General features: G+C 55.7%; 1 protein-coding gene across 3 annotated transcripts in view; it reads right to left on the bottom strand.

Annotated features, from left to right (window-relative positions):
- Positions 1-1,856: 1,856 nt before the first annotated feature.
- WDR25 (WD repeat domain 25) overlaps positions 1,857-12,837 on the bottom strand; it is a 132,947-nt gene continuing 121,966 nt past the window's right edge. For all 3 annotated transcript variants that reach the window (XM_043921454.1, XM_043921452.1, XM_043921453.1), the window contains exons 5-7: positions 6,311-6,481; positions 2,827-2,967; positions 1,857-2,319 (exon numbers count right to left, since the gene is read on the bottom strand). In XM_043921454.1, coding sequence (XP_043777389.1) covers positions 2,098-2,319; positions 2,827-2,967; positions 6,311-6,481 — 534 coding nt within the window. In that variant the 3' untranslated portion in view covers positions 1,857-2,097. The remainder of the gene's footprint in view (positions 2,320-2,826; positions 2,968-6,310; positions 6,482-12,837) is intronic.

The raw sequence follows: 12,837 nt of genomic DNA, 5'->3' as shown, positions 1-12,837 counted from the left end.
AGCCTAAAAAGAGAAGGTGATTCTACCCTGAGCTCCTACCACACCCAGACCAGTGGCATATGGGGTCACTGGGGCCCTGCTGCGTCCTGCCCAGGCCTGGGGAGTTCCCTCCCTTCACCCTCCAAGGGTCTCAGCCCACCACCCACACACTCTGGCCCCTCCAGCCCAGCTCGGGGACCCAGCATCCAGTTGACACCGATGGCAGGCCAGGCTCTGTGCTGACTGTGGGGGGGTGGAGGACGAGGGACAGAAAAGGGGTCAGCCCTCAGGATTAATCCCCCTTCAGGGCCTTTGCACGGCCCTTCCCTCTGCTTGGGATGCCCGTGGACCCCAAGATTCCAAGGGTCCAGAGGCAAAGTAGACCCACTGAAATAAATGCTTCTCCACCAGCCCCAGTTGTTCACTCAGTCGTGTCTGACTCTTTGCAGCCCCATGGACGACAGCACGCCAGGCTTCCCTGTCCTTCACTATCCCCCAGAGTTTGCTCAAACTCATGTCCATTGAGTCGGTGATGCCATCCAACCATCTCATCCTCTGTTGTCCCCTTATCTTCCTGCCTTCAATCCTTCCCAGCATCAGGGTCTTTTCCAGTGAGTCAGCTCTTCACACCAGGTGGCCAAAGGATTGGAGCTTCAGCATCAGTCCTTCAATGAATATTTAGGGTTGATTTCCTTTAGGATGGACTGGTTTGATCTCCTTGCAATCCAAGGGACTCTCAAGAGTCTTCTCCAGCACGAGAGTTCGAAAGCATCAATTCTTTGGCACTCAGCCTTCTTTATGGTCCAATTCTCACATGACACTGGAGAAAGAAATGGCAACCCACTCCAGGATTCTTGCCTGGAAAATGCCATGGATGGAGAAGCCTGGTAGGTTACAGTCCATGTGGTGACAAAGAATCGGACATGACTGAGCAACTTCACTTTCACTTTCTCACATGACCACTGGAAAAACCATAGCTTTGACTATATGGACCTTTGCTGGTAAAGTAATGTCTCTGCTTTTTAATATGCTGTCTAGGTTGGTCATAGCTTTTCTTCCAAGAAGTAGGCGTCTTTTAATTTCACGACTGCTCCCAATCTGTCCAATCCCCATCCCCAGATGAGCTCCCAAGGTGCCGACACCCGCCACACACTTGACCTTCCTGGACCCTCACAGCAAGCCTGCAGGCTGGGTACTGACACCACTTTACAGAGGGGGCAACTGCGGCTCCAAGAGGAAATGTGACTCGCTCTCAGCTCCACCAATAGCAGAGCCGGACTGGGAACCCAGGTTCTGGAGAGGCCAGCTGGGCACCGCCTGCCTCTGTGGCCTCCTCCTCAGGTCCTGCGTTTCCTCACTGACCCCCTGCCAGGACACCCTCCTCACAGGCTCGCTGTCAGCCTCCTCCTGGTAGACTGCCAGGACTGCAGGGATGCGCCTGTCCAGAGACAGGCACCTCTGGCCCCCGCCCTCACCCATCAGGGGACCTTTTGGCTCCTGGGGGAACATGTCAATCACAGTCCTGGGGGGACTTAGGGCTCCTCGGCCTGTGGGGATCCTCGCAGGCTCCTTGCTTCTTCTCGTCGCTCTGTCTCCCAGGGAGATGCACTTCCTCGGGCAGAGGGTGAGAAGGAGTGCAGAGGGCCCTAGGCTCAGGGAAACCCAGGGACCTGGCCTGGAGGAGGCTGGGGCGGGGGGGGGGGGGGGGGGCCTGGCCTGAGCAGACCCTGTGAGATCGGGGGGCAGGCAGACCTAGGACCCAGAGCCCCACCTCTCCAACCCCCACTTGCCCTTTGTCTCCGAGCTCCATCGGGCCCACAAGTAGGGAGGCGAGAGAAGCTGCCGATGCGTGTTTGTCGCTGAAATAACCTAAGAAATGGCAAAACACTCATGTTTATTGAGCATCGCCAGCAACCCGCCAGGTGCTTTTGCTAACACACAGTCCTCGGAACCCTGAGACACAAGGTTTTCATTCCCACTTTACAGGAGGACACTGAGGCTCGGAGGATGGGGAAGCAGCATCCAGCTGAGCCTGGCCCTGAAGCCAACCTCAGGCCGTCCTCATCGCACATGCCCGCCCGCCCGCCCGGCCATCGGGAAGCTTCCACGCCGCGAGGCTCAGTGCCAGATCTTGACGTCACCCTCCCAGGAGCAGGTGGCGAGCACGGAGGGCAGCACGGGGTGGAAGGTGGCGCCCACGCAGGCCTGCGTGTGCCCGTGCAGCGTGCGGGCGCGGCTGGCGGTGCGGAAGCTGTACACCAGGATCCGGCCGTCGGCGCTGCCCGTCAGCAGCAGGTCGCCGTCCGGGGAGCACTCGCAGCCCACGGAGTAGCCTTCCACCTGCGGAGGGTGAGCGACCAGCTGAGCGACCGCGCGGCTCAGCGCACGCGGCCCCGCGGCCCTTCCCACAGAGGAGCGGCCGGGCCCGGGCCGGGGGCCGAGCGCCTGCCGTGAGCCGGGGCCGTGTGCCAGGCCGGTGTCCCTGGTGGCTCTCGTGGGTCCAGAGGCACATCTGTAGCACGGGGACAGGCAGGGGTCCCTGGTGCCTGTGCCTCAGGGCGGCCCGCAGGGAAGAGAGGCCGATGGAAAGGGCCCCCCAGCCCCAGGGCCACGTGAGCCGCCAAGTCAAGGAGACCAGCCCTGTCCGGCAGCTGGGGCCCAGGGAAGGGCCAGATGTGGCCCGGGGCCTTGAGCGGGCATCAGGTCACACGGTATGGGGTCACCCAGGAAACAGAAAGCACAGGTTGCCCGGACGGAGGGTCCGTGCTCTTGGAGACTGCAAGGCCCTTGCCGGCGTGGTCGTGGGACAACTCCCCACCCCCGGGGGGACGCGACAAGACGGGGTACCTTGTGCCCTTCGTAGCGCCGCCTTCTGCTCATCCGGTAGGGCCACACGGCGGAGAACAGGGCCAGGTAGTTCCCGTTGGTCTGCGCCAGGAACACAGGCTCCCGCGGATGCAAGGTGAGGCTGGGGCAGGTGTACCTCTCCTGAGAGACAGCAGGGCACAGACACGGTGGAGCAGGCTCCCCAGCGGCCTCCTGCCTCTGACGGGCCCCCCACCCACCCTCTGCTCCTGGGGCCTCGAGCCCCCCGCCCAGACCTCGGCTCAGGGGTCTGCAAGCTTCCTGTTGCTGCTGTAACAAAATGCCTCTAATTTTGTGGCTAAAAGCACATTTATTATCTTATGCTTCTAGATGTCAGAAATCTGACGTGGTCTCCCTGGGCTAAAATCAAGATGCCAGCGGGCTCTGCTCCTTCTGGGGTCTCTGGAAGGAATCTGTTCCCTTGTCTTTTCCAGCTTCCAGGGGTCCGTACACTCCTTGCCTCCTGGGCCTTGGTGTGGACTGAAACATATCCCCCCAAAGACTTCTATGTCTGAATTCCTGGGACCTGTGTCACCAACTGGGTTTTTTAAAAAAGCAGGGGGATCTTTGCAGGGATTAACTTAAGGATCTTGAGATGAGGAGGTTACCCTACATTACTGCCCTAAATGCAGTCACAAGCATCCATAGAAAAGGGAGGCAGAGTGAGACCAGACACACAGCAGAGGGGCCGTGAAGACAGAGCAGAGAGAGAGATCTGAGGATGCCGGCATGCGGGCTGCAGGGATGCAGCACAAGCCAAGAGTCACCAGCTGCCGCCAAAAGCTGGAAGGAGCAAAGGACAGATGACAGAGGCCCCACCAGCACCTTGATTTCAGCCCCAGGATACTTTTTTACAAACTTCCGGCCTCCATCACTAAAAGGACACATTCCTATTGATTTAAGTCACTGGATTTATGTTACTTTGTAATTTGTTACACAGCAACAGAAAACAAATCCACATGCCCATCTCCCCACCTGCACAGTGAGCCAGTGGGGAACCTCAGCCCAGCCTAGGGTCCAGAGTTACCAGAACACACAGTGAGCAAGGAGGTGACCGGCCAAGTGCGGAGATAAACGCGTGCACACGGGGTTCCGAGCAGGAGGAGAGATCTTGCTGCCTAATGGACTGAGTCACACAGAAACACCCCTAAAAGCTCCCTTCTGCACTGCACCTGTCCTTCCACGTTCTAAGTGATGTCCTGAAGCCACAGCCTCTAAATGAGCCCAAATTCACAGGGCGACACTGGGAGTAGTTGGAACCACAGACTAATGTGCTGCTGGAGGCTCACGGCGACCTGATAATGAGCTCCTGGCGTGAGGCTCCAGGCGGAGCGCCTGCTCACCGGCACACAGGGCGAGGAGGTGTGACTCTAGGAGGGCTGGCGGCTCGGGCACACAGCACTTTCATCCACCTCACTCGCTTCCCTGGTCTCTGCAGGGCCAGCGGAGGCAGGATGCCCCAGGGGCCAGACACACCCCTCCAGCCCCCTCCCAGGGCTTGCCTTTCTCAGGGGGTTGAACTAGAACTCTGAAGTGAAGGTCTAGAGGCAGGTTTGTTCAGGGCTACTTAGAAGCCTCTAAGAACAAGGGGGAAAAAAAAAAAAAAACAGGGAGAGGGAAATGGTGTATGTGGACACCTGCTGCTGCTGCTGAGTGCCCAGTAGTGTCCGACTCTCTTTGACCCCAGGGACTGTAGTCCGCCACGCTCCTCTGTCCATGGAATTCTTCCAGGCAAGAATACTGGAGTGGGTTGCCATTTCCTACTCCAACGTACACCTGATATACATTTTTAAATTCTGAGTGGCAGCATCAAAGAGATTAGCCATAGCTAACTTGAAATCTTAAAAGATGGTGGTGGTGGTAATGACAATGATGGTGATGATGGTGGAGATCGTGACGACAGTGATGATGGTAAAAGGAGTGATGGTGATGAGGAGGGTGGTGATGATGACAATGATGATGGTGGTGATGGTGGGAATGGTGATGATGGTGCTGATAGTGATGATGGTGGTGGTGATGGTTGGGATGATGGTGGTGATGATGACAATGATGATGGTGGTGGTGATGTTGGTGATGGGAGTGATAGTGAAGATGGTGATAACAGTGGTGATGACTGATAGACATGATGGTGGTGATGGTGGATGGTGGTGATGATGACGATGATGCTGGTGATGCTGGTGATGGTAGTAATAGTGGAGATGGTGATGACGGTGGTGATGACTGATAGAGATGATGGTGGTATTGATGGTGGTGATGGTTGATGGTGGTGATGGTGGTGATGGTGATGGAGATGGTTGGGATGGTACTGATGGTCGTGATGGTGATGATGGTGGTGATGACAATGATGGTGATGATGGTGGTGGTGATGGTGATGTGATCATGATCACAGAGGTGATGGTGATGATGACGATGGTGGGGATGGTACTGATGGTCGTGATGGTGATGGTGATGATGGTGGGAATGGTGATGATGGTGGTGATGATGGTGGTGGTGATGGTTGGGATGATGGTGGTGATGATGACAATGATGATGGTGGTGGTGATGTTGGTGATGGGAGTGATAGTGGAGATGGTGATAACAGTGGTGATGACTGATAGAGATGATGGTGGTGATGGTGGATGGTGGTGATGATGACGATGATGATGGTGGTGATGCTGGTGATGGTAGTAATAGTGGAGATGGTGATAACAGTGGTGATGACTGATAGAGATGATGGTGGTGATGGTGATGACGGTGGTATTGATGGTGGTGATGGTGGATGGTGGTGAAGATGGTGGTGATGATGGTGATGGTGGCGGTGATGGTGATGATAGGTAATGCATTAATTGAGAACTCCCTCCAGCTGGCACCGTGCTAGACTAAGTATCTACATCTTTTAATTCTCAAAACCACACTATGAGCAAGAAATATTCTCATCCTCAGTTTTCTAAGGGAAAAAAAATGAGAATCAGAGGGTAACTACGGGGCCTGGGCCCCTGCTTGCAGATGGTGGATGCAGGAATTTAACACACGCAGTGGTCTACCTTCAGGGTCTGGGCTCCAACCCTTGAGTCACAGCTGCTGCCAAAGCTACTGAGCAAGGGGCAAGGTGGACCCGCAGGCTGCCTGGGGTGGTGGAGGGTTAGAGTAGGGTTGTCTCGGGGTGGAGAGCCACTTTCCTGTGGATGTGAATGAGGCTGCCTCCCACACCCTTACCCCGTGGCATGGCTGTGCTGGGCAGAGATCGAGTGAGAGGACCGCGAGGGAGTCACCCCGATCCGGGAGCCCATGGAAGGTACTCCAGGCAGGGCTGGACCTGCATGTTGCCTCTCCGAACCCTACAGACTTCAGGCAGCCCTCTGCCTCCTAAGCTCCTTCTGGCTGAACCACCTCTGCAGGACGCAACCTGGGACCCCAGACAGCCTGGGGGCTACACGGATGCACCCTGGGGCGCAACCTGAAACCAATGCCCAACGGGGTTTCTCACGTGGAAGATCTGGTTGGAGATCTTGGCGGAGCTCTGGAAATCCCAGGCAATGATGGTGCGGTCGGCAGAGTCCCGGCTTGAAGCATCTGTGCTGCTCAGAAACTCGGAGCCTTCCCGGAGGAAGAGGATGTCCAGGGTCTGCTGGATGGTGGCCTTGTAGCTCCTCACCACCTGCAAGAGTGGGCAGCCGTCATGGTGGGGCCCCCAGAGCCCACGGGCAGGGCCAAGGAGGGCACCGACTACGTGTGGACTGCAGGGTCTGGGAAGGCAGTGCGGGAAGATGTGCACCGCCCCCCACCCCCACCAGGACGAGCAGCCCAAGCATGGGGGTGGGCGCTGCTGGAGGGAGACCTCCAGGGCCTCCCGCCCCCCAGGAGGCACACATCTGTCTCCCTCGGGCCCTGCTCCCTGACACCCGCCACAGCCTTTCCTCTCCCCGTGGATGTCCTCCACACCCATGCCCTCCCCACACCCACTGGCACATGTGCCCAGGGAGGCAAGCAGATGCCCCCCGGCCTCCTGATGGGTCCCCTAGGGAGCAGCAGGGGCCGATGAAGCAGAGCTTAGGGAAGGGCCTACGCCTGGCCAAGGGCACAGAAGGGCACCATCACGTGATGCCCACCAATACCCGGGCCATATTTTGTGCAAGACTCTTGCTTCTGAAAAGTCCCATAATTCACAGCTTTCAAAGCCTCGGCCTGTAGTCCCTGGAGTGGTACCTGCGATGTGGGAGCCAGCCGTCTCCAGCTCATGGAGCCAGAATCACAGTACGTTAGCTAGCTTTAAAGACACGCTTTCTTTCTTACATCATTGCCAACATTCCATACTCTTCCATCTCTAAACTAATGCAATTTAGCATCAAGCCATTGTTCAGCTTTCTTCAGAGTGTTTTATCACATGAACCTTCCATTCTACAATAAGTAGGCTGGTTAGGAGCAGGGTGGGGTTCCCAGCACCAGGGTCAACAAGTACCTCCATGTAACAAACTCCAGGATGACTTTAAATTGCAATAGTGAGCAACAGGCTGTGGGCACAGCGCCTTGGGCCCACCTGCCAGGCCTCGCGGCCTGTTTACCAGCTCCCAGGGCGCCACCATGTGGCCACAGTACAAACACAGCTCTCCGGCACCTCAGCCGCCGGTCGGGAACAAGCTGTCTTGACACATATTTCAAAAACTGAAATTTAAAATCTTGCAAATACTGCAGACCTAGACATCGTAGCATCCTCTTTCAAACATATATAAGTCAAATTCACGTGAAATGCAGCACTCCATAAATCCAATTTAGACAGAGGGGTATTTTGAGACCCATTCTCCAGATGAGGAACACTGAGGCTCAGAGAGATGCAGCCATTTGCTCAAGGGTGCAGGGCCAGGGCGTGGTGCTTCCCAGGGGGGCTCCCAGCCAGGTCTCCTGCTGGCCAAGTCCTGTCTCGGTAAATGCTGGGACAAATTCCTGGGAGGAGGGTGGGCAACCAACAAGTGCCTTCTCTGAGCCTCTTCAGAAGCCCAGTGAGCATGGTTTCTGGGTGGGCCCCTGGAGCCTGAGAGGTGGTCCAGGGGCAGAAAAGAGAGGGCATACAGGCCTCAGAACCCAGGCCAGACTGTGCGGCTGCTCCCCACACAGCACAGGGCTGCCAGCCTCCCTTCCTCTCTCTCTGTACCAGGATCTCACAGGCTCGCCCTGCCCTCCTAGGAAGCCGTGAGTCTCCTGGACTGTGAACTGGAAGGAATGCTCCGACCCTCAGCCAGGAAGGGCACAGCAGCTGTTTTGCAGACAGATGCTCCGGCCTGCCCATTTGGAGCCCGGGCAGTGGTCTAGGTCCTTTGAGCGGACAGGGCACGTGGCCGCAGTGCCCAACATCTGCCCCTACAAGGGCACGCTATCCCGACTCACCAAGCACAGCGCCATCTCAAGACAGGCTTTGGAACCTGCTCTGGTGGGAAGAGAAGGGAGGGGCGGGAGCGAGGAGCGTCATCAGGGTTCCAGACCCACGGCCCCGCCCATCCGCGGAGCCACGCCTCTCCCCTCGCTTAAACCCCCCTCCCCACCAGCCATCCCACGCCTCCACACTGCGGCCGCGTGGGGGCTGCACGCCCTCCTGCCCCCTTTCCCAAAGCTCTCGCCATCACCGCATCCAGGTGAGGAGCAGGGGGCTGAGGATGGCCGGAGCAGCAAGGATAGGAGTAAGTCTGACCCAACTCAGGCCCCTGGACGTGACCGGTACACTGAGGAGCTTCTCCTCCCGGGTCAGGGGGACACGGCCCCCCAGAGCCCCACCAGCCCATGAGAATGGCCGCCAGCGGGCACGACCGTCAGGCTCATGAGCACTGGGGCCACCTCCAGCAGCGGCACCTCAGTCCCCACACGCACTCAGGAAACGCACTGACCCAGGAAAGGACGGGAGAAGAGGACGGCCCCTGAAGCTCCAGCATCAGATAATTCATCTCCTGACGACGCGGGAGGAAGCTTCTCCCGGAGGGCGGCGCGGAAGCCGGGAGGAGCGAAGAGCCGGGGTGCTCGGCCCGACCCTGGCAGAACTACCTGCGTGCCCACCAACACGCCACCTTGCCTCCCCAAGACAAACTTTTTCAGGAGAATAAAAACCCTTGCTCTGTACACTTACTGAGAACGCATGGAAATGGCCCAATTCATTAGGGCGTCGTAAAATCAAACGGCCGAGAAACCAGCCGTGTTATGGGCGATCCCTGCCAGTAACACTGCTGTAAGTGGAAGGCTGACCTTTGGAGTGATCGCCGCGGAACATGATTGACTTGCCTTCCCAACTGCTCCTGCCCCGGGAAAGAGCAGGGAAGTCATTTGTGCGTCTAGTTGGTGGGTTTTATGACGAACTTAATTACACCGACAGCTGGTTCGTCCCGTCCCAGGAACGAGGGATGGCGCTACACGGGCCTAACTAGCTGGATACAGAGGGGAGCCTTGCTCAGACTCTTCTGGCAACCCGGGCCTCCATCAGCAGACAGTTGGAGACACTTGGCCAAGAGGCTACAGCTCTGGGAGAAAAGGAAGACGTGATCAAGACACATTCAGTGTGATGAAAACCACCTGATAACCCTTTAAAAAGTCTGCTTGACCCACCAGACAATCCTGGGTAACTGGGCTGCTCTGGATTCATCTGAAGGCTCAGCTTTCCCTTCCCGGGGCCCCTGGCACATCCGAGGTGCGTGGGGTTTGGGCAGGGGCAGGTGAGGCTCCAGTCCGGCCTGCTGACTCACTGTGTGCCCAGGGCAGTCCTGCCCTCACCGCGTCTGGTTTCAAATCATCACCACCCGGGGACTGGCCTGGACGACAAGCTTCTACTCAGTGCTGGATCCCAGAGACAGGAAGGGCTGGGGAAGCCAGCTTCCCTCCTCCCACCCAGGCCCGCAGGGACGCGAGGGAGCCGCTGCTCTGCGCCCCACGGGACAGCCGAGGCCACCTGCCCACCGCACCGGACGCTGTGCTCCTGTCTGTCTGTCTGGTCACCCTTGGCCAGGGCTGGGTCTGCCCACTGCAGGCGGCAGTAAGGTGTGTTGAATGAAGGATAAGTGAGTGAGCAGCTACGCAAATGGACAACTTGAAAAGCAGCGACCTGTGGCCTCCGGCTGCCAGGAGCACGCCCGCCCTTGGGCATCACGAAGTCCAACACGGGCCCCTCCACAGCCCTTGCCGTGGAAACAAGGACACCTCAACCTCCCAGGATCTCTGAGGCCGTGGCAGGGGGGTGGGGTGACGCTCAGGGCATGCACGGCATGGCCAGACATCCGGAGGTGGCAGGGCCAAGCTCTCAGGCAGACGCCCGGGTATCTGAGCGTGATGGCCCATCTGACTGCCTGGTCCAGGGCAGGCAACTCACCTCTCCGTGCCTCAGTCTCCACACCTGCAAGGTGGGGCTAACCAGCAGGACCTATGGCTCGGGAGTGAAGGACGGTGACAGGCCTGGCCAAGCTGCCGACACACAGCAGCTGATCATAATCCTCTTCCCAGGCCAGCCAGAGCTCATCCCTGGGATGGGGCCGCAGGTCCTTGGACAAATCCCTCCTCCCCAAATCTCAGTTCCTTCCCCTTGAAAATAAACATATTGGTCTCTTCGGGCTCAAAGACGAGACGAGTCTCTGCACAAAGGCACGCTGGAGAGTTGAGCACAGGGCCCCTTTCCGTGGCTTAAAATCACACAAGGGAAAGTAGCCGGTCACAGAGGACAGTATACACCAAAAGTGCTCTGTGGGTAATTTTTTTAAAATCAGAAACTTCTATTAAAAACAAAAAGAAATTACACAAATATGAGAAGAGAGTATGATTAAATTTTTCTACAACCTGAGACTAGGGGAAACTTTCCTGGCTAGCGCTTCAAGGCCAGAGCACCAGGAGAAAAGATGGCAAATCTGAGTACATGAAAATAATAGTAATAACAATACTAAACACTATTGCATGGCATAAGAAACAAGTAAATAATTAAGAAGAGTAAAAAAGACAGATGGGAAAGATACTTGAGATTTACAGGTCTCATCCTTGTTTAGTTGCTAAGTCGTGTCCAACTCCTTGCAACTTCATGGACTATAGCCCACCAGGCTCCTCTGTCCATGGAATTCTCTAGGCAGGAGTACCAGAGTGGGTTGCCATTTCCTCCTCCAGGAGATCTTCCTGACCCAGGAATAGAACCTGTGTCTCTTGCACTGCAGGCAGATTCTTAACCACTGAGCCACTTGGGAAGCCCCAATTTATAAGGTCACTATCACAAAGGTCTGTCTAGGCAAGACCATGGTTTTTCTAGTGGTCATGTATGGATATGAGAGTTGGACTGTGAAGAAAGCTGAGCGCCGAAAAATTGATGCTTTTGAACTGTGGTGTTGGAGAAGACTCTTGAGAGTCCCTTGGACTGCAAGGAGATCCAACCAGTCCATCCTAAAGGAGATCAGTCCTGGGTGTCCATTGGACGGACTGATGCTGAAGCTGAAACTACAATACCTTGGCCACCTCATGTGAAGAGTTGACTCATTGGAAAAGACTCTGATGCTGGGAGGGATTGAGGGCAGGAAGAGAAGGGGATGACAGAGGATGAGATGGCTGGATGGCATCACCGACTCAATGGACATGAGTTTGAGTAAACTCTGGGAGTTGGTGATGGACAGGGAAGCCTGGCGTGCTGCAATTCATGGGGTCGCAAAGAGTCGGACACGACTGAGCGACTGCACTGAACTGATCCCTAATAGTCCCTAATATACAGTTTCTAAAAATTGATGAAAAAGACCAATAGCTCTACAGTAAAATGGGCAAGAGGAATGAACAGAGAGTTCATATCAGAGGGAATGTAATTGGTCCTTTAATCCTCGTAAGAAATGAAATTTTAAAATTACATGTGGAGATATCATCTCTTATTGGACTTTGCTGGTGGCTCAGACGGTAAAGTGTCTGTCTACAATGCGGGAGACCTGGGTTCGGTCCCTGGGTCGGGAAGATTCCCTGGAGAAGGAAACAGCAACCCACTCCAGTATTCTTGCCTAGAAATTCCCATGGACGGAGGACCTTGGTGCAGGCTACTGTCCACGGGGTCGCAAAGAGTCGGGCATGACTGAGCAACTTCCCTTTCCTTTCCTTTCCTATCATCTCTTATCAAATTAGAAGATCCCAGAGTTCGACAACACACTCCGTTAGGTGGCTGTGGGGCATTAGTTACACTACACACTGCCGACAGAAATGTAAAATGGTCCTGTCCCTCCGGAGAGAATTTGGGCAATGCCGAGCAAAACGGCATAGGCCTTGTTACTCAGCGACACGTATAACCCAGCACCCCGACTTGTAGGAACTGACCCCAAAGTTACAGCAGCAAATCCCAGAAAACAGAAGCATGAGGCTGCTGAAACCAGCAACACTTGTGAAATTAAAAAAGCAGAAATGACTCAAATGTACAAAACGTGCTAGTCACCCAGTCGTGTCAGACTCTTTGCAACCCCATGGACTAGTCCGTCAGGCTTCTCTGCTCGTCGGATTCTCCAGGCAAGAATGCTGGAGTAGGTTGCAATTTCCTTCTCCAGGGGACCTTCCCAACCCAGGGATTGAACCCATGTCTCCTGCATTGCAGGCAGATTCTTTACCATCTGAGCCAAATGTACAAAAAGGGACCAGTTACGTTCTGGAATGTCCAGGCACGTTCTGGAATGCTATGTGCAGTGCTGAGAAAGAGACTGAGGCCCATGTCCCCGCCTGCTGTGGGCTGGCCTCCCGGACACACAGCTCAGTGCAAAGCCAAGGTAGAGAGGAACAGGGTGTAAAGGAAATACGAGAGGTTTGTATTCGCTTCCACAAAAACAGCAGAAAATAAACCAGAAACTAAGTAAGGAAATAAATCAGTCAGGCTGCCTCTGAAGGGGACAGAACAGATTGGGGAATTCGGGGCCAGAGGTAGAACCCAGAGGATCTCTACAGAGGGGTAGACAGTAAATACATCAGGGTTTGGAAGCTACATTTAGGCACTGTTGCACACTTTGTGTGTGTGGTGCGGGGGGGGGGGGGGGGTGTTACAGTCAT

Source organism: Cervus elaphus, chromosome 13 (assembly GCF_910594005.1).
Source record: "Cervus elaphus chromosome 13, mCerEla1.1, whole genome shotgun sequence".
In the NCBI taxonomy this organism is placed as follows: domain Eukaryota; kingdom Metazoa; phylum Chordata; class Mammalia; order Artiodactyla; family Cervidae; genus Cervus; species Cervus elaphus.
Note: the sequence above shows the minus strand (reverse complement) of the source record. Positions and strands in the feature narration are given on the sequence as shown.